We start from the raw sequence: 20,483 nt of genomic DNA on the forward strand, positions 1-20,483 counted from the left end.
TGCTCATATGTTTTTTTCCCCCTGTAGGCGAAGGAGAAGGCACAGTTGGTATTATTCTAACTTTAGCCATGAATATCATGAGTACGTTGCAGTGGGCTGTGAACTCCAGCATAGATGTGGATAGCTTGGTAAGTAATTATTATTATTTTCTAACTTTTGTGAAAAAATTCAGACAAACCAAAAAGTGTAGTTAACGAGGGACAACCAAATAGCCAAGCTCCAGCTTAAGAAATGAAACGTTAGAGATAAATTGAAGGCTGCTATGTATCTCTCATTAAACCCACATCTCTTCTTTCCTCTGCATAGATAGCCACAATCAAGATCTAGTGCTGCAGCGAACCTTATTGCACAGTCTCCTTGCCCAGGATTTTCCTAGGACAGATACCCAGGAGTGATATTGCTGGGTCATAGAATTCACCCACATTCAACTTTACTAGATGGTGCCAAATTGCTCTGAAATCCTTTGTATCTATTGGTACTCCCATCAGGAGCGTATAAGAATTCTCATAGGCCCATAGCTTCAGCAACACTTGATAATGTCAGACTTTTTAATTTTTTTTTTAAGCTGGATAAAGTTCTTTTTTATTTTTCTGGGAAAGATTCACCCTGGGCTAACATCTGTTGCCAATCTTCCTTCTTTTTTTTCCCTCTCCAAAGCCCCAGTACATAGTTGTATATTCTAGTTGTAAGTCCTTCTAGTTCTTCTATGTGAGCCACCACCACAGCATGGCTACTGACAGACAAGTGGTGTGGTTCTGTGCCCAGGAACTGAACCTGGGCCGCTGGAGTGGAGCATGCCAAACTTTAACCACTGGGCCATCAGGGCTGGCTTCAGACATTTTAATTTTGGCAATCTGATGGATGGGAAGTCATTAGTAAGGAGATGGGGCAGCTTAATACATATGTTTTGGCCATTTTGGTTTCCTCTTCTGTTAATTGCTTCTTCATGTTGATTGCCCGTTTTTCAAGTACACTGGGGTTTTTTTCTTAATTGATTTGTAGGAGTTTGTAAGTTATGGATCAATTGTGAGTTCTACACATTTCAAACATGATCCTCCAGTCAGTGGCCGGGCTTGTAGTGTCTTTGAGGAAAAGAAGTTTTAAGTTTAATGGAGTTAAATTTATTAATCTTTTCCTTTATGTTTTGTGTTTTTGGTATCTTGTTTAAGAACTCTTTCCCTATCTTGGGTTTTCAAACTTATCAGCATTACGTTTTTCATAATGTTTTTACTTATTTTTAAAATTTCCAGTCTTTAGTGATAGCTCCTTTCTCATTCCTAGAGTGTTTATCATCGTCTCCTCTCTTTTTGCTTGACCAATATTGCCTCGCGTTTGTGTGCCTCATTGGTGTGTACAAAGACCACATTTTGGTTTTGTTGTTTCTCTTGTCTTGGTTTCCTAGAATGCAGAACCTGCAGTAACGTATGTGAGCTAACACTGTGTCAGGGCACAAATCCCATGGCAGCAAGAGTGAGAGATAAAAGGAAGCAAGGCAGATTTCCCACTTTTATTTAAAAAAACAAGTACGTAATTTTCAATCAGACTGTCTAGTTGGACTGGATAGCATCATCATCAATTTCTGTTAGTCTATCTGGAGTACTGTATTTAAAATCAGTCACCCTTTACTGGATTTGTGGGGAGTCTAGAAGCCCAAGTTGAAAAGACTGTACCACACTCTTATTACACTTTTTGCTTAAATTCTTTTCCCACTTTCTGAGACAGTTCACATGTTCTCAAAGTGCACACTTTCATTCAGCTGTGAAATTTGTATAACCAATTTTTGTCGGAACACATATCATTATAAAAAATATCTCTAGGGCAAAACCAAAACTTTAATGCCTTCTTCTTGCCCATAAGTCTTAATATTTTATTTAATCAAAGTGTTTTAATAATTTATTGAAATGTAATTTAACCTTAACATGATTTATAGTAGTTTAATATATTCTCTCTTTTCCTTTAACATTATTTTTTGAGTTTGACCAGCTTCCCTTAGTGACTCCGTTCATCTCCTCACTTAGCTCTTGGGGTTGAGTCTGATAAATGTATGTACTTATTTAAAAATGTTTGTGTCAGAAAATAGCAGGAGAATAGTGAATAAATATTGTGCTTGCATTTATTTAATTCTTGGTTCAAACTTTCTACAACTTTGACTTTACAATTAAAATCCTCACGTGCTTCATCTCTTTTTTATCTAAAAACATCTCTTTACCTTGTATATGCATGATTCTTTTCTCTTTGACATATTAATTTCCTGTTTATGTAACAGCGTCTACACACCGATGTCAAAATCTTTGTTTGGTACATTTCTATTCTGTATCTCTAGTCCCATTAAAGTTTCTTTAAGGTATTTTTACTTCTCTAGTTTTTCACATGGGTATCCTGGGCTTTGTGACCTGTGCTTTGACATTGTGTCTTTCATCTTTTGATATAAAAAGATCCTTGCAAAGAACTATTATGTTGTAATACATTGTATGAAAAGTATCAATATTTGCATTTGATCTCATTTTAAAAAGTCGTGTTCTTTTGTTTGACTATCAAAGTGATCATGTTAGTTTTCATTTCCCTGCCAAATAGCATAAGTGGTCTTTCCTGGGCCTTTGTGGGCATTTATCTAGTTATTAATTCCCATCATACTGCTTTCACCCATGTAATTGCTAAAGTTATACAGTAATGTTTTTATTTTCACCTGGCATGTGTTGAGAGCAAGAGGGAAGATAGCTATGCCCATCACATTTATATGATGTTAACAAGAAAGGTTCTTGTGACCTCTGGAGTAAAAACTCAATGAATTCTTATTTTACTTTGCTGATTTGTTAACTGAATTTAGATCTGAATTTAAAATAAGAGAGTGTTTTGTTTGCACACACTTTTAGCTTTTCAGTGCAGAGCTACTCAGAGAAAAAAAGTCTTTAGACTTAGAAAGAATATTTCATTTACCCATCTGGCCTAATTTTACACAGAGTCAAACATTAACAGAACTATGAAGTTATAAAAATGGCAATGACTTTTCTTTTACCGCTCATCCATTGCTTACACCCAGGTGCCTAGCTTTCATTAGCTTTCAACCAGTAAAGGTAATATTTGGATGATAACACTTCCTCATTGCTACCTCAAGTCACTATGTATTTATGACTGACTCACATCTCAAATATCGGTCCTCAAAGTGGCCAACAATTCTTTTATTACATTTTCTAATAAATTTTTTATTCTCTAAGATAGTCCTTTCCCACCTTCTTGTCTCTTCGCAGGTGCTCCAATAATGCCACCCCCTTCACTCTCAGCCAATGACCTTGCTACATACTTTGTAGAAAAAAACACATGCGACCAGAAAGAATTCCCCCATTTCCCTGCACCAGTTGCACCACCCTACTGTAACTCTACTCATATGCTTCACCTTCTTTCTGTGTCTTTGCTTCTATTTAAAGGCCTGGAATACGCAATTAACCCCATTTTGTGGGATCTTTCTTCCTAGGAAAACTACTTTCCCGTGGTCTCCAGCTAACACCCTATTTCTCTGACTTATTTATAGAAAACTTCTTGAAAGAGTGCCTGTCTCAGTTTCCTCCTCTCCATTCTTTCCACAACCTACTTCATTTCATTTCCGTCACTTCCATGATGCATGACCAATATCTTGCCAGAGCCAATGTCCCTGTCTCCCTCAGCCTCTCAGCAGTATTTATGCCATGGGTACATCCTTTCTTCTTATGATGCCTTCTTCTCTCAATTCCATGATGCTATTCCTACCTGGTTTTCCTGCCGTCTTTCTGATTCCCCCTTAGTCCTCTTTGTTGGCTCCTCTTCTTGCAGATCTCTAAACATCAGCTATATTCCAGCCCTCTTCTGTCTACATTCTCTTTACCTGTTGTTAAACTCCATGCTTTCAAAACCTTCTCTCAATGAATCACACATTCCTGTCTCTAGTCTAGACCACTCCCCTGCTTTCTAAACATATATCCAACTACCAGCTTGACTCCTCCTTGTGTTCATAAAACACAGCGATAGAATGTCTTCCAGTAGACTTGGTATTTTAGGGCGTAAGTTCTCATCCAGAGTCTCCTCAAAATACACGTGGGATATTAAGGGGCCATTCAAAGAGAACAGAGCTTCTATTCTACCTACTAATTTGTCTAGCTTTATATAGCAGGTTGGAGAAAAATTCATCTGAACACTGTCACTTTGTGAACAATATAGTTTAACAGGTTGTGAATCACCCCAGAAATTTAAAAAATAGTAAAATTATCAGAGTCTAGTTTAGTAATTCCCACTAGAAACCCACATGTTAGGGGATTTCCAATTATTTCAATTGATATCACAATGTTTTAAAAACTGTTATTTCTAAGTCACTCTTCATTTTAACATGAATTGTATATATGTCTCTCTGTTCATTTCAATGGTATATCATACCATTCTGTAGATGGGATGAAAAGAGAAGTGTTAATTCCTTTCAACTCCATATCTCAAGTATGATATGGTTTATAGTTGTTATTACTAAAGCTATTATCTTAAATTTTTTGCATTCTTAGTTAACAAAGCTGTGTACCGATTATTTTTGGATTTGCAAGATGCCTGCCATTTTTAGTACCATAAAGCTTCTCTTTCTCCTGTTCTTAACTACATAAGCATTATTTATCTTAAATAGGCAATGCATAGCTAGATCTGCCTCCACAAATGAATGAAGATTAAATAAATAAATAAGAGCTAAAGAGTGCAAAGGTGATGGTTCAGACTTAGCGACATCGAGCCGTCTGGTGACTGATAAATTGCCCACACTCATAGTCTCATTGCTAGAATGAGGCGGTAGACAATTCATATCTTTTCAGGGCTATCTACCACAGAGTGAGCACAGCTAAAAGATCTGAGCATGTGGCTGTTACCTGCTTCCTTAATTTTCCAACTGCAGCAGCAGATGAACCCTCCGTGTTGTACTGTGTGTACCTAATAACACAGAGGGAAGGGAGCCACTAGGATGAGCAGGGAAGACTGTGCATCTGCAGGGCTCACATTTACATTCCAGTTAATGAGGGTCCAGAAAGTTCTTACAAGATTGATGCAATCTGAGAAGAGTTTTCTGTCAATAGAAACTCCCTCTGTTTCTCCTTTGTCCTTTTATTGCTCATGTTTATTTTGAGTTCCAGTAAAGATCAAATGACTGCTTATACAATGACCAACAAGAAACCTGATGGCAGGAGGAAAGGGGAACCTGGCTTTTCTTCATTGCTCCGGATGCCTCATTCTTTTGTATTGAAAGTAGTTTCTGCCATGAGAATCTGAAGGGAGGATTCATTTCTCTGATTTTTTCTTTTTTTGCCCCCTTTTAATGGTCTCTTGATCATGTCTTTCTTTGTTTTCCTGTTCCCATGAGTCTTTGCGGTGTAGTTTCCACTCATGACCTCTGCCGCAAGTCTTCTTTCCATCCCACCTTTCTCTTTCCATCCCGCAGAGGGGCTTTCCATTCTGTGTTCTACTCTGGCCTTACCACCAAGAAGTTGTGTGCCCTTGGGCAAGTCACAGCCCCCTTGAAGGCTTCACTTTTCTTGTTTGTAAAATGAAACAGTTTGATTAGAAATTTTTTAGCATTCCTGTCAGCTCTAACATTCTCTTTCTTCTGAACTCTTTCCATATGAAAGGTATTTCAACTCTTGATTGGCATGTATGCAGGCATTATTCCAGATGCTCACAGGAATCACTCATATCTGCCACTCTCCCTAAATGCTAAAGTCCAATGATTATGTTATTCATCACTGCAGTTGTCAGAGCTAATCAAAGAACTCTGAACTAGTGTGTTACTAGAAGCCATAAAGAGAGAGAGAAAGAAAGTGGCATTAAGATGGTCTTAAGTCTTGTATTAGTAGGAGAGACTTATGAGAACCCTAAGAGACTGCTGGAATGTTGGAAATTTTGTTGAGCTCTGTGCCTGTCACTTTAACTTCCTGGGTTTAGATTTTCTCGTTTGTACCAAGAAGGGATGGATTAAGTCAGAGGTTCTCAACCTGGCAGCATCTGAGGAATCTTTATAAAAATACAAATTACTCAGGGTCCTCTCAGACCAATTAAATCATTTCTCTTGGTCGGAAGCAGGGTAACTGGGCATGATGAATATAGTTTTTAAAACATTCCAGGTGATTCTAATCTGTATCCAGACTTGTAAATCACTGAATTAAGTGAGCTCTAAGATTCATTTTAGCTCTGATTTTTTCTGAGTCGTGGCAGGAGATCATCAAACTTTTTCTACAGTCAGATAGTAACTATTTTCAGCTTTGCAGGCCAAGGGTCTCTATGGCAACTATTCAACGCACTCTCTGTAGGGCAAAGCAAATGTAAACCAATGAGTGTGGCTGGATCTGGCCATTGAGCAGTAGTTTTCCTGACCTCTGGTCTGTGGGATGGAATTTACTTTGGAATTCATGGACCATCAGCAAATCATTTTTGTCCTAAATATAAACCAATGATGTATATAAATCTCTACAAGACATAAAAGGATGATGTTTAATGATAGAGTATATTAGGGAAGCTACAATATTTCATAATTAAGATGCTTAGAGAAAATCTCATTAAAATAGTAAAAACCTTGAGAAAATATTTTGAGTTGTTGTTTTAGACTCCTCTTCTTGAGATTTCCTTTGAAGAATTTTTGATACCACATAGACCCAATTGCATTCACCAAGCACTTGCTGATGGCCTGTCATATGCTTTTAAAAAATAGTAACATGAGATAGAGTGTAAGTTCAAGTTTGAGTACTAGATTCAATGAGTGATGTCAGAGCTTTCACAGAAAAGGATAAATGTGAGAGTCTTCCTTTGCCTGTTGGCACACTTAGTACTATGATTACTAAAGCTTTTTATTGAAAATAGGCCCCAACATATTTGATACCTCCGCATTCGTTTAGGATAAGTCTTTTGTCAATAGTCGTAATGGATTTTCTTTCTCTTATATCAAGAATACTTTCTCTATTGCTTCTTGCAGTCAGGAAAAGTGACATTGATTTGCCCTAATTTGTCACAAGTTACAGCATGTAAACTATTTGTGTAGATAGCAGGCTATAATAATTTACAAAGGGTTAGAGTTTATAGTATATTATAAGTAACTCATTTATGCGGTTAATAATTTATAGCAATACGGTACTTTGACTTTTTACATGCTCCAGGAGCGTAAATAATAGATGCAGAAAGATAGACCAGAGTTCCAAGAATATGTTTTGAGCAGAGTCTGTTTTCATGATAACCATTATCTCTTAAGTCTGTGTGCATGGCCTAAAGCTTATGCTGATGACTCTAACGTGGCCTTGGGTATCAGGTCTGTGTTAGTGGGTTCTGAAAAGCATTTAGTTTGGGTCTACTAGGAAGGATCTATGATATAGACACTTGAATCTCTCTTTTATGTACTTCACCTTTTGAAAATTTCTCTTGTAAAATGTGTGTTTTTCACATTGTGTCAGTTTTCCAGATGATTCTTTTCACATTTATTTCTTGCAGTCTGCCTGTAACAACCAGTTATGAAATCTCTTCCCACTGTTGCCAGTCAGATCTCAGTCCTGTGAAATATAGTTTCCATTATCATGGCTCCTGGGGTATTATGACATGTAGTTCAGGCGTTAATGCATAATTTTGATGCTCTGGTTTCTAAACCATCAAAAGGATAAAAGGAAATAGAGCAAATAGTTTTGTGAGGGAGAGGAGCCTGGCTTCCTGAGTTACTCGAGAAAAGATCTTTAGGCCTTCTCTACCCTCTTTTGTCAGCAAAAACTGAAAAGGAAAATCAGGAATCATTTTCTTTTTTACTAAACATGTCGCTTATAAAGTAAGGTTGAGATGAGGGCGTGGAACTGTCTTTTCGTTAAGACCATCACACTCCCAAAAGACTGTTCTCTTGATGCTTAGATTAATAATTTAGACGTTTTTATAAAGATAAGGAGATTCAGTTTTAAAGATTGACTCAGGAGAATACTTGGATCATAATCAATTTAAATAATGAAGCAAAAAATTTAAAGCTGATTATTCTCAAGCAAAAACCCCACCTTGTTTTGACTAAACTCCAATTTTATAGAAGTCTGTGCAAATCATATCATTTTCCTCTTCATATAAAAAATATGTTCAGTGTCTCAGTGGATGAGTCTCTTCATTGACCTCTCAAAATCTGAGACAAGTGCTCCCACCTAAGCTGGTGAAGGCTACAATGAGACGTTCCTGTCAGTGGGCCAGACAGAGCTGGCCCCCATTCTTACTTGGGCAATGCTTTTCTGTGCGCAGGAAGCAGCAGCTTAAGGTTAAGGAGTTTGCTCTTCTCTACAGTCACACTGATGGTTGCCAAGTCTGAAGTTCCATCCAGTTCCATCTAGACAGCTGGACAATGGCACAGCAGTTTTTCATAGCACCTGAAAATGTTTAAGGGGCATTCTAAAATAGAGAAAGGATTAAGTTAGGTTAAAACACTCAATGAAAACAAATAAATGTGACTAAAAATAGTTTGGTATGTTGCAACTTCCTTCTAATCCAAATAGCAACGTCTACTTTCAGACTGAGAAGCGGAAGGTACAATTGCAGCCTGGGTCACCTACTGACATGCTCACAGCACTGTCCTTCTGCCTGCACAGACACTGCTTTGTGCATATGAGGTAGAACAATAAATTTATTCATTTTGACAGAAATTTATTAAGGAACTGCCCAATGCTTAGCACTAGATGGGGAGGATACAACAAGGAGTGCTTTGAATAAAGTTATTGAAAGAGGCACAGTGGGTTTTTTTTTTTTAAGGATTTAGAACAACTAATTTCAATTTTTTTTTTTTAAAGATTGGCGCCTGTGCTAACATCTGTTGCCGATCTTTTCTTTCTTCTTCCCAAAGTCTTCCCACCGGTACATAGTTGTATATTGTAGTTTTGAGTGCCTCTGGCTGTGGCATGTGGGTGCTGCCTCAATATGACCTGATGAGCAGAGCTGTGTCCGCACCCAGGATCCAAACTGGCGAAACCCCTGGCCGCCCAAGCAGAGCGCACAAACTTAACCACTTGGCCACGGGGCTGGCCCCCAGGCACAGTGGTTTTAACATGAACCCCATGAAACGTTACCGGCAGGTCCCCTTGTTTGCGTGAATCCCTTCAAAGGCCCTCTACTTAATTATATATGTGGAATTTTGATTCTTTTTCTTAAGAAGAGTTCCCCAAGTTACTTAAGCTTTAGGTTCCACAAAACCTGGATCCATCCCTCGTCACAGCTATGAATCCTTGGTTATGAAATCAAGTGTACAAGAAATATAGCTTTGTTTTTGCTGTAGTCAAATTTATTTTCTATTTGAACATGAGTTCCACTGAGTGGAAGAAATAATCTCAGCAAATTCAGAGATCTTACCAGAAGTGAATCTAAGTTCTGAGTAGAGTTTCCAGAATACCAGGACACTGGAGGGAGGGAGCATCTGGCCCCAGGTTGTCCCTTGTCTGTGCTCACTGTCTCTAAGGCAGTGATGTTCTTATCTGACCAGAGGGGTACAGTTCAGGTAGGTTGAGTTTTTGTCCTTCTGATCCTGTGAGCTCTCCCTTGATCATCCCTGAGGGATCAAAGATTGGAATTATTTGGCTTCCCTTCAGCACTAGTCTGGAAATACAGGGAAATCTGAAGCTACGTCAAGTTGTCTGTGTCTAGACATGCCCAGCAACCATTTCTACTCTACTGCCCCCATGCGATGCCCGGCACTGGAAGCTTCTCTCAAGTGTGCCTCTTTCCTGGGCTTCACCTTGGAATTGAAGCATAGACCTCCTGTGTTCTAAAATTCCCCACATCTACTTGAGGATAGAACCAGGGTTAGGTTGCAAGGCAAGACTCTTTATAAGCGAAACCTGTGTCTACACTGTCTTGCTTTGCCCATTCATGAGTCAGACTGTGGGGTGAGGAGAAGAGTTGTTTCTCATCCATCATGAATTTGTCTATGGCTACCATTTTTGCATAAACACTATTCTGTTAGTCTTTGAGGTTTTGGCTTTTGAAGTTTAAAAGCCAATATTCATGTGACTCAAAATTTTCAAACTATCAATCTTGGACTCCAAGAACCCATTTTTGAAACTTGAAGACCAGAATTGATTTCCTGTGCTCTGGTTCTGTTGTGGCTTCTCCTTCAAGAGGCAGTGGAAGTAGAATGTGCAAATTGTAGACTACAACCAATTAGTCAGTAACTCATAGTAGTATCTGACCACATCATCTATTTGGTAATGGCATTTCAGTGGCTGCAAACTGAACCTAAGGCAGATAATCCAGGTGTCTGCACTAGCCACCTTTTCTGCGCATCAGAAAATGTTCTAACCCCCAAAAAAAGAAAAAGAAAAAGAAAAAAAGAAAGTGTTCTAACCCATTGAATTGAATGAATGTCTGCTCATGTGCTGTGGATGAGTGCCCATTGTTAAGATAAACTTGTTCTTGGTCAGACCTGTTTGACCATGCTGTGGGTAACTACAATAGCCTGTTTTGGGGCCACTTTAAGCAACTAGACTGTATGATAATGAGTTGAAAATTTCATTTTCCAAGTTTGATAGATATGTTCCATTTACCACATCTAACATTAGAAGGTCTGGATTGGCCCTCAGTGGTGAGCCTCACTAATGGAGAATGTAGTTTGCAGTGCTCAGACTCAAATCCTTACCAAAAAAATTGCATCCTACATGTCAGTGCTGCCAAAATAGTGGTTTTGAATGTCCTTATTTTCTAATAATACTACATATAATTTTGAGTAGTTTAGATAGTACTACTTAAATGTTTTGTCGATTGTTTGGAAGCATTAATATACAAAGGGTTTTTGTTAAATAGTGTCTTTCTTGACACCCTAAAGCACTTAACAAAGACTAGTTTAGCTTTCTTCACAGCATTGACTTGCAGAAATGTAAACAGCCTCAACTTTATTTTATAAAGGTAAGCTAAACTTCTACATTTATTTCAATCATTTCAAGAGAGTGATGTTATTCTTATGCAGGATAAATACAATAAGACATTTTAAATGCATTTGAGCTATTTCTCTAGCAGTTCCATCTCAGTGGTAGTTACAATTCTAATTTATCTTCCAGACGTTGTATACGCTAGCAGCTCTCTATGAAAATTAACGACAGTGAAATGCAAGAGTATACTTTAATTCAAAGTTAATAAAAAATAACTAAATCAGGATTTAACCACCCCTGAAAGTCACCCATAATTTGGAATTTGAAATATCGTATGTGGGCGCAGTAGTGATTATGTGCCTTTCACTTCCTATGGAGTTATTCATGATGAATGTGGATTTGGATGCTTTTTACTTCCATTAACGGTGGCTTCAAAGGATTCTCTTCTTAAACCTTGAATAATTATTGAAGAGAATTCAAAGATATCTTCAAGATGAAGGAAACTGAAGGACAGAATTACTAGATAGAAGCAAGCTTGATCAGTGGCATGTGAAAACAGGCAATACAATTAGGTTTGCTAAGATGGACCCTTTAATGTTCAAGTAAGGATCAGTATCTAAACTCTGATTTATCTATCATACTAAAGAGGAAGAAGTCTTCCCATTTCACCTTTTGGTAATGAAAAATAGAAATAATAGAAGTAAATGCTCCAAATACATTTCTTCCCACCTTTTTCTTTTCTGTAAAAAGAATCATTCCTAATAATCTAAGCCCTAACTATAAATAAGATGATAATAAATTAACCTTGAAAAGGAGAAGGTTAAATTCTTGACTGAATGAAGCCAGAATCAACAATTACTTTTAAGACAAAAAAAGCAGTATGTTTCTGTCCAGTAGGCTATTAACACCTGGGAAGGCCTGAGCCACAGGATCAAGGATGATATCTTTCAAAAATAGAAATTGAATGAATTCAAAGTCTTCAACTCTTCTTCTTACTCATTTATCTATTCATATATATTTAATCATTCACATATTCAATCCTTTATTCATTTATTAATTTTTCAAATATTTATTGGGTGTCTATTATATGCCAGGCTATTTTTAAAATCATATTCCAAGTTCTAATAAATCATAATTATTCGGAGAAATATATTCTTGTTAAACAATTTAACTAAACACCTTTAAGAAATAGTTGAGCACTTTTATTTCTGTGTACATTAAAGATATACTTTATTAAATGTTATATGAATAGGTTTATAAAGCAGTTGCATATTTAATTTCAAATACACCCCTTATACGCAGTCACATTCTGCTCAGCAGTGGAAATTGATTTTTAAGTAATTTAGATTAAAATTATTAAATTATTGGAAAATTATGAATTATTATATTATTAAAATTATTTAACTACAGATATAAGCCAATGACAAATTTATTTGTAGATTATTGTGAAGTTATTCAAAATTTACTGAGCATCAAGAGTCCACTTACCACCTACCTGATACATAGAATTGTAGATAGTTATTAAGGCAGTTCAAGAGAAAGGCAAGAATCTTCCATAGCGGTTTGAGGTGTGGAACATTTTATTACAATATACCAGTTGTACAACATTGTACAGTGCTGCTCATAGTAGAAAAAATTTTCCCCTTGACATCATCTATTCTCTTGAGTATAGTTTGGCTATTTATGTGTGGCTTTCATGTCTGAGAATTAAGTGATCAGAAAAACAAACAGGTCTATACAGAGCCCATTTATTATAAATCCTAGTTAATTTTCTTTGGTTCAGCTTTTAATTATATCCAATTATTTCCTCTTAGTTCATTGAAAAACCTTCTGACAAATAACCAAATGATGACTAGCTAGCGTCACATCTTACAAGTTATGTTTTAGGAAACATCCAACTAATTATGACATTGCCTGCAGCTCTTAAACAAACAAAAATAAAATATTGTTCTTTTCATTTCAGATGCGATCTGTGAGCCGAGTCTTTAAGTTTATTGACATGCCAACAGAAGACAGTAAACCTACCAAGTCAGTCAAACCATCTAAGGATGGCCAGCTCTCAAAAGTTATGATTATTGAGAATCAATATGTAAAGAAAGATGACATCTGGCCCTCAGGGGGCCAAATGACCGTCAAAGACCTCACAGCAAAATATACAGATGGTGGGAATGCCATATTGGAGAACATTTCCTTCTCAATAAGCCCTGGCCAGAGGGTGAGATTTACATGTTGCTTGTTTTGTTAGATCTGTGTTCAATTAAGTGGATCTTAGTAGCCTAGAGCAATGTGTTAGTAGAATCCATTTGTAACGCTATGAGTGTAGACGGGACTAATACTGAATACACATATTTCAAGTTATTATTGTATGAAATCATTATGTTTTCCTGTGAAGCTTTTCTTTGCAGAGTCCTGAATCTATATAATATGTCAATTTTAAATGTGATTCTACTTGCAAAATATCTAATTGCTTGCTAGGTTACTAACTAAGGAAGCCATTAACTAAACCAAAATTATAACATGTTTTAGATTTTGCATCTTAAAACTATCTTCCATTTCAGGTAAGACAAATATTTTCTTGCTGACTTCATCTAATGTCTTCTTAAATTTTACCTAATAGACACTCTGTCAAACAAGTGGTACTTTTTTTCTTAGCTTTTTTGGTTTGCTCGTTTAGTTGGCATTTTCCTCAAGGTATGGATTGTTTAATTTTTCCTAATAATGTATAACTTATTTAACCTTTAGTAAATTTTGTAAATAAATTTACAAAAATTATTTAATAAGCAATAATTTTATTATTTAATAAGCAAAAATAACCATGCATTATTTTGAAGTGTTCCTTATGGATCTCTGCACTGGGCTGAACACACAGAAGGTACTAAAATGTACCCATTCTGGAATTGATTCTTGGAGAAGGAGATGGTCATTTTCCTGATACTTAATGCACTATAGTGTGATTTTATATTGTCTTCAAATCTCTTAATTTGGACCATTCTATAAATCTACAGAAGAGTATTATGTTGTTTTGATTGTTTTTGTTTTTTTAGTGAGATAGAATACAAGCGAGCCAGTTCTTATGAAAAATGAATTTAAAAATTTCATCTCTTTGTGATTTCATTTCAAATGGAGATTTTTTTTTAACTGTTAACAGTCAGTAAAATTTTTTAGACCACCAACTCTGTCATGAACACAGGAATAGACTATTATCACTTGCTTTTCCCCATGGGTTTAGGAATATTTGATAATTTAATGCACTGGACAAAGTTCTGTTAGAAAAAAAAAGTACGTATAGGATGAACAAAATGTCCCTGTGTACCGTGCTAAATGGCTTAAGATGGCACACTGGAAATGTTGAGTCACCTTTTTATCTTATAGTTAAGATACATAAATCATACACTACTAAAATTAGCTCTCTATTGTGTTGCTGCTCAGGAATGGGATTTGGTTTTTTTCTTCTTTTGAAAGAAAACAATTTTAAATGTGCATAAATGGAAAGACTAGATTTTAGATAGAATTTACTCCTAGTATTAGAAGGAGGTTGTTTATGAGCATTTTGGTTATTTCAAAGCCCTGATGAAATCTCTGAATTTTTTGACATTTTTGCTTCTTTATTGAACTTGGAGAAATGTTACAGTTATGCTTTGGAACTATGTAAAATTGATGATTTGCCTTCGCTCCTCCCTTGCATTGGGAAAGGTGTAATTAATTACTCTCTTTTACTTTACGCTTCAGTGAATGCTATAGGCAGTGAGAGTATTCCTGGGGTCACCAGGATGGATGCCAAAAGCACTGACATCAAGTTATAACAGCAACCAATAGCTTGATATAAACCAGGGTGGAAAGCCTTGGTAAATGATTTGCTTTCCCTCCTCCTGACATCTTCCCATCCCTTTGCTTTACCAATTCTCACTTGCCCACTCAATTAAATTCAACCAGTTCCTAGTCGAGTGACAGAATTTGCAGAGTACTCATTTCTCTAGGTTATTTCCTTGATGTGAGAGTAGTAATCAGAGATGCTGTAAAATGAGGAAAAAGCAGTACGTTCAGGCATTTCATTTTCTCTGAACCTATATATAGAAAACAGGCCATGTGTGTTCAGTAACTATTCTTGCAGGGAACTCTCTAGGTGCCTTAAGCGAATTGGAAATTATTCATATAAGGCTATGGATCTTGGCATCCAGTGAGGGAAACTGTTTATCGAGTGCTTATCATGTCCTAAGCACCATTTAAAGACCTTTATTTGCTATCATATTGGTCTTATTATAATTCCAAAGGTAGATGTTATTACCCTTTTTGTGTGCAGTGGGAGAAACTGATTCAATTAAGTGAGTGAGGTAGCAGGCATATTAACCCCAGCTCTAGCTGACTACAAAGTTCTTTTTCACCTGCTTCTCTTAGAAGAAGAAAAAGAAGGAGCAGAAGAAAGAAGAGAAAGAGAGAGAGAAAGAGATCTGACCTTGAAGATGACAATGTAAAAGGGCAAATGCAAGATCCAGTAAGAGCAGAGGCAGATTTACTGTAAAACTAACAAAGCTTAAGTTTTAGAGAACTTTGCTTGCCTGAGCTCCTTCCAACGTACCTAATTTTGGTTTTATAATTTTGAACTCTTTATTCTTGAAAGGAGCTCCCCCTACAAATTGTATGAGCTTCAGCCTCCACAAAACCTAGTTATACCCTTGAATAAGAGATATACAGGTAAAATGCTAAGGTCGTTCAGAGGAGGAAGAGTAAATATCAGTTGTGACTGGGAGTTGGGATATTCAGGGAAGGTTTTCCATAGCAAGTGGCATTTGGAATGAAACTATGAGACTTGAACTGTGTATTTGAGCAAGTAATGGTGGATAAAGAAGGGCAATATATGCAGAGGGAATAACATGAGACATGGGGCATGTACAGAAAATCATTACTGCTTCAGTCAGATTGGGGGATGCATAAAGGATGTAATAGGGGACAAGATTGGAGCAAGATGATGGAGATTATGAGTCTTGAGAGCCAAAGCAATAAACGAAGTTTAAAACTCAGAAAATCCTAATCAGTTTTGCTACTATGTAGTCATTGGTCATCTTCAAGAGCAGTGGTTCTCAAAGTGTGGTTCCCTGGACCAGCATCGTCTGCATCACTTGAGAACTTGTGAGAAATGCATATTCTTGAGCCCTACCCAGCCCTACTGAATAAAAAACTCTAGGAGTGAGAACATGGTCTGTGTTTTATCACAGCTTCCAGGTGGTGCTAATGCATGCCCATCGAAGTGTGAGAATCCCAACTTAAGATAGTCATTAGATGTAGAGAAGTGAGAGTATAAGTCTGACTGCAAAGAGTTAGGGAATGAGTGAGTACTGAAATGAAAAGTTATGTAGAACACCAATGTTGGTGGTGGGAAAGAGAAAGTGAGAACACCTATCTAAGAGGATGGCTATATGGAGGGATTTGCTTTTGCACTGTAGAGGAGTATTTTTTTTGAGACAGAAGGAAAAGAGATAAGTGGAGTAAAATAGAAGTGGAATTAAAGAGAATCATTGAGCAAAGAGTTGGGAAAGTGAAGATGTTCATATTATACAGCCTCAACCTTTTAAGTCAACTATAAGCCAAAGTCATTGAAGTCAAGTAGTGTCAGTCCTCTAACTTTGTTCTTTTCCTTCAATGTTGTGTTGGCTGTTCAGGATCTTTTATGTCCCCATATAAACTTTATAATTAGTTTGTCAGATCCACAAAATAACTTGCTGGGATTTTGATTGGGATTGCATTGAATCTATAGATCAAGTTGGGAAGAACCTATATCTTGATAACATTGAGTCTTCCTATCCATGAACATGGAATGTCTCTCCATTTATTTAATTTTTCTTTGATTTTGTTTATCAGAGTTTTATAGTTTTCCTCATCTAGATCTTGTATATAGATAGATAGATAGATAGATAGATAGATTTATACTTAAGTATTTCATTTTGGGGAGCTTAAGGTAAATGCTAATGTGTTTTTTAATTTCAAATTTTACTTGTTGATTGCTGGTATGTAGGAAAGCAATTAACTTTTGTATGTTAACTTAAATCATGACCTTTGCTATAATCACCTATTAGTTCCAAGAGTTTTATTGTTGATTCTTTTGGATTTTCTACATAGATCACAGTGTCAATCTGTGAACAAAGACAGTTTTATTTTTCCCTTCCCAGTCTGTATGCCTTTTATTTTCTTTTCTTGTCTGATTGCATTAGCTAGGACTTCCAGTATAATGTTGAAAAAGAGTGATAAAAAGGGATATCCTTCCTTTGTTCCTGATCTTAGCAGAAAAGCTTTGAGTTTCTCACCCTTAAATATGATGTTAGCTATAGGGTTTTTGTAGATATCTTTATTAAGCTGAGAAAGTTCCCTTCCATTCCTAGTTTACTGAGAGTTTTAATCAGGAATTGGTGTTGGATTTTGTCAAGTGAACTTCTGCATCTATTTATATGATCATGTGGTTTTTCTTATTGAGCCCATTATGTGATGGATTATATTAATTGATTTTTGAATTTTGAACCAACTTTGCACATCTGGGATAAATCCCTCTTGGTTGTGGTGTATAATTCTCTTTATGCACTGTTGGATTCAATTTGCTAATATTTTGTTGAAGATTTTTGGATCTATATTCATAGGAAATGTTGGTCTGTAATGTCTTTGGTTTTGGTATTGTGTCAATGCTGGGCTCATAGAATGCATTAGGAAGTATTCCTTCTGCTTCTATCTTATGGAAGAGATTGTGGAGAATTGGTAGAATTTCTACTTTTCGAATGTTTGATAGAATTCATTAGTGAACCTATCTGTGCCTGGTGCTTTCTCATTTGGAAGGTTATTAACTATTGATTCAATTTCTTTAAAAGATATATGGCTATTCAAATTGTTTAATTCTTCTTTTGTGAGTTTTTGTATTGTTCCTGCCATTCATTTCATTTATACAGAAGCATGTATATAAACATGCATAATTGAAGACATGGTTGTTATTATTATTTTGAACAAACTGTTATCTGTGAGCTCAATTAAGAATAAGAAAAATATATTTTTTTGTTTTACCTTCACTTGTTCATTCTCTGATGCTTTTCCTTTCTTTATGTAGATCTGAGTTCCTGACATATCATTTTCCTTCTCTCTGAAGAACTTCTAACGTTTCTTGCAAAGCCAGTTTACTGGCATCAAATTCCTTCTATTTTTATTTGATAAAGTCTTTGTTACTCCTTTACTTTTGAAGGATAATTTCACAGGGTACAGATTTCTTGGTTGGTGGGGTTTTTGTCCTCAACGCTTCAAATAGTTCACTCCACTCTCTTTTTGCTTGCATTTCTTCTGAAGAGTAGTTGGATTTAATTCTTATCTTTGTTCCTCTATAGGTAAGGTGCCTTTTTCCTCTGCTTTTTTCAAGATTTTTTTCTTTATTTTTGATTTTCTATAGTTTGAATATAATTTGCCTACATATAGTTTTTTTGGCATTTATCCTGCTTGGTGTTCTCTGAGCTTCCTGGACCTGTGGTTTAGTTTTTGACATTAATTTGGGTAAGTTCTCAGTCCTTATTGCTTCAAATATTGCTTTTGTTTCTCTCATTCTTCTTCTTCTGGTATTCCCATTGCAGGTATGTTAGACCTTTGTCATTGTTCCACAGTTCTTGGATATTCTGTTATTTATTTTCAGTCTTTTTTCTCTGTGCTTCTCAGTTTAGGAGTTTTCTATTGTTATATCCTCAAGCTTAGAGATCCTTTCCTTAGCCATGTTCAGTGGGCTACTTTGAGCCCATCAAAGGCATTCTTCCTTTATATTACAGTGTTTTTTTTTTATCTCTAACATTTCTTTTTGATTCTTTATTAGAATTTCCATACCTCTGCTTACATATCCATCTGTTATTGCATATTTTCTACTTTTTCCATTAGAGCCCTTAGCATATTATTCATAGTTGTTTTAAATTCCTGGGCTGATATTTCCAACATTCCTGGCATATCTGAGTCTGGTTTGTTGCTTTCTCAATCTCTTCACACTGTGGTTTTGCCTTTTATTATACCTTGTAATTTTTTGTTGAAAGGTGGACACAATGTACTGGATAAAAGGAAGTCTGATAATTAGGCTTTTAGTGATGTAAGGTTTGAAGGAAAGGGAAGTGTTCTATAGTTCTATGATTAGGTCTCAGTCTTTTAGTGAGTCTTTACCCTTGAGTGGTGAACTTCACAAGTGTTTCTCAGATTTTTCTCTCCCTTAGGTGCAACAGGATGGTTAGTGTGGGCTGGAGTTGGGTATTTTCCTTCCACAGATCAGTTAAGTTCTAATAAAAGCCCCAGGAGGTTAGGGTCTGGTGAAATAGTTTCTCCTGAGGGAAGCCTTGTTAAGAACAGAATTCTTTGGTATTTTTCAAAATTGTTGCTTTTCCCTCCTCCTGCTGGATGCACCAGGGGATTTTTTTCTCTGTTCTTCACTGTGAGATGATAAACCTGGCTGTACTCCTGGAGGTAATACTTGCAAAACTGTGGGGTCCCCCTGAATGGCCTCCCTGGAGTGTTTACTCTCAGACTTGTCCACACTGAGCTTCCAGGAATTTGTCATATATTACAGTTTAGGTTTTCCTACCTGGCAGTGGTTCCTACAGAGGTTTCTTTTTAGGGGCTTCTGCTCTGGTAAGTTGTGATTCTCTATATCTGCCTGTCTGTCTCTCCATTTTTTGAGGCAGTGGTTTGTCCTGTAACTTTACTTCTCTGACGGATTTAAGAAGAATTTGATTCTTCAGTTTGCTCAGCTTTGTACTTGTTGTTAGGACAGAGTGATGACTTCCAAGTTCCTTATATGCCAGACCAGAAACCAAAGTCCTGTTTTTCTTCTTTTTATCTTGTTTAAATGCGTGAATGGCTTACACCTACTTCTAGGTCGTATGCTTCCTTACAGTAGAAATTGATTCTTGAAATGTTACTCTGAGCAGCTCTGTTAAGAATGTCTTTTCTAGGGGCCGGCCTGGTGGTGCAGTGGTCAAGTTTACACGTTCTGCTTCTCGGCAGCCCGGGGTTCGCCGGTTCGGATCCCGAGTGCGGGCATGGCACCTCTTGGCACGCCATGCTGTGGTAGGCATCCCACATATAAAGTAGAGGAAGATGGGCACGATGTTAGCTCAGGGCCAGGCTTCCTCAGCAAAAAGAGGAGGACTGGCAGTAGTTAGCTCAGGGCTAATCTTCCTCAAAAAAAAAAAAAAAAAGAATATTTCTACTCCCTTGCCCTTAGAACCTATAACAGCATCTTGCAAATTATTACAAGATTCCTCAAGCATACTTCTTGCATGCTGATTTAAGAAGCAGATTCAAATGCAGTATACTATTTTGAGTATCTAAAAACACTGCAAGCTCAGCTGTGGTCTAATTTATCTTCTTGGAAAAAAAAGAAAAAAGCACTCGAAAAGGGCTTAAATGGGCATTTCTTGTATAATGTTTCATGGATTTCAGTGTTCTTGGTTATAGGATGTGTCTGAGTCCATTCAGGCTGCCGTAACAAAACATCATAGGCTGGGTGGCTTATAAACAACAGAAATTTATTTCTCACAGTTCTGGAGCCTGGAAAGTCCAAGATCACAGCACTGGCAGGTTTGGCGTCTGATGAGGTCCTGCTTCCTCATAGATGGCTGTTTTCTCATT

General features: G+C 36.7%; 1 protein-coding gene across 3 annotated transcripts in view; it reads left to right on the plus strand.

Moving 5' to 3' along the window:
• Window positions 1-20,483, plus strand: part of CFTR (CF transmembrane conductance regulator) — a 167,171-nt gene that overhangs the window by 119,913 nt on the left and 26,775 nt on the right. For all 3 annotated transcript variants that reach the window (XM_070264278.1, NM_001110510.1, XM_070264277.1), the window contains 2 exon segments: window positions 28-128; window positions 12,820-13,071. In XM_070264278.1, coding sequence (XP_070120379.1) covers window positions 28-128; window positions 12,820-13,071 — 353 coding nt within the window.

Source organism: Equus caballus, chromosome 4 (assembly GCF_041296265.1).
Source record: "Equus caballus isolate H_3958 breed thoroughbred chromosome 4, TB-T2T, whole genome shotgun sequence".
Taxonomy (NCBI): domain Eukaryota; kingdom Metazoa; phylum Chordata; class Mammalia; order Perissodactyla; family Equidae; genus Equus; species Equus caballus.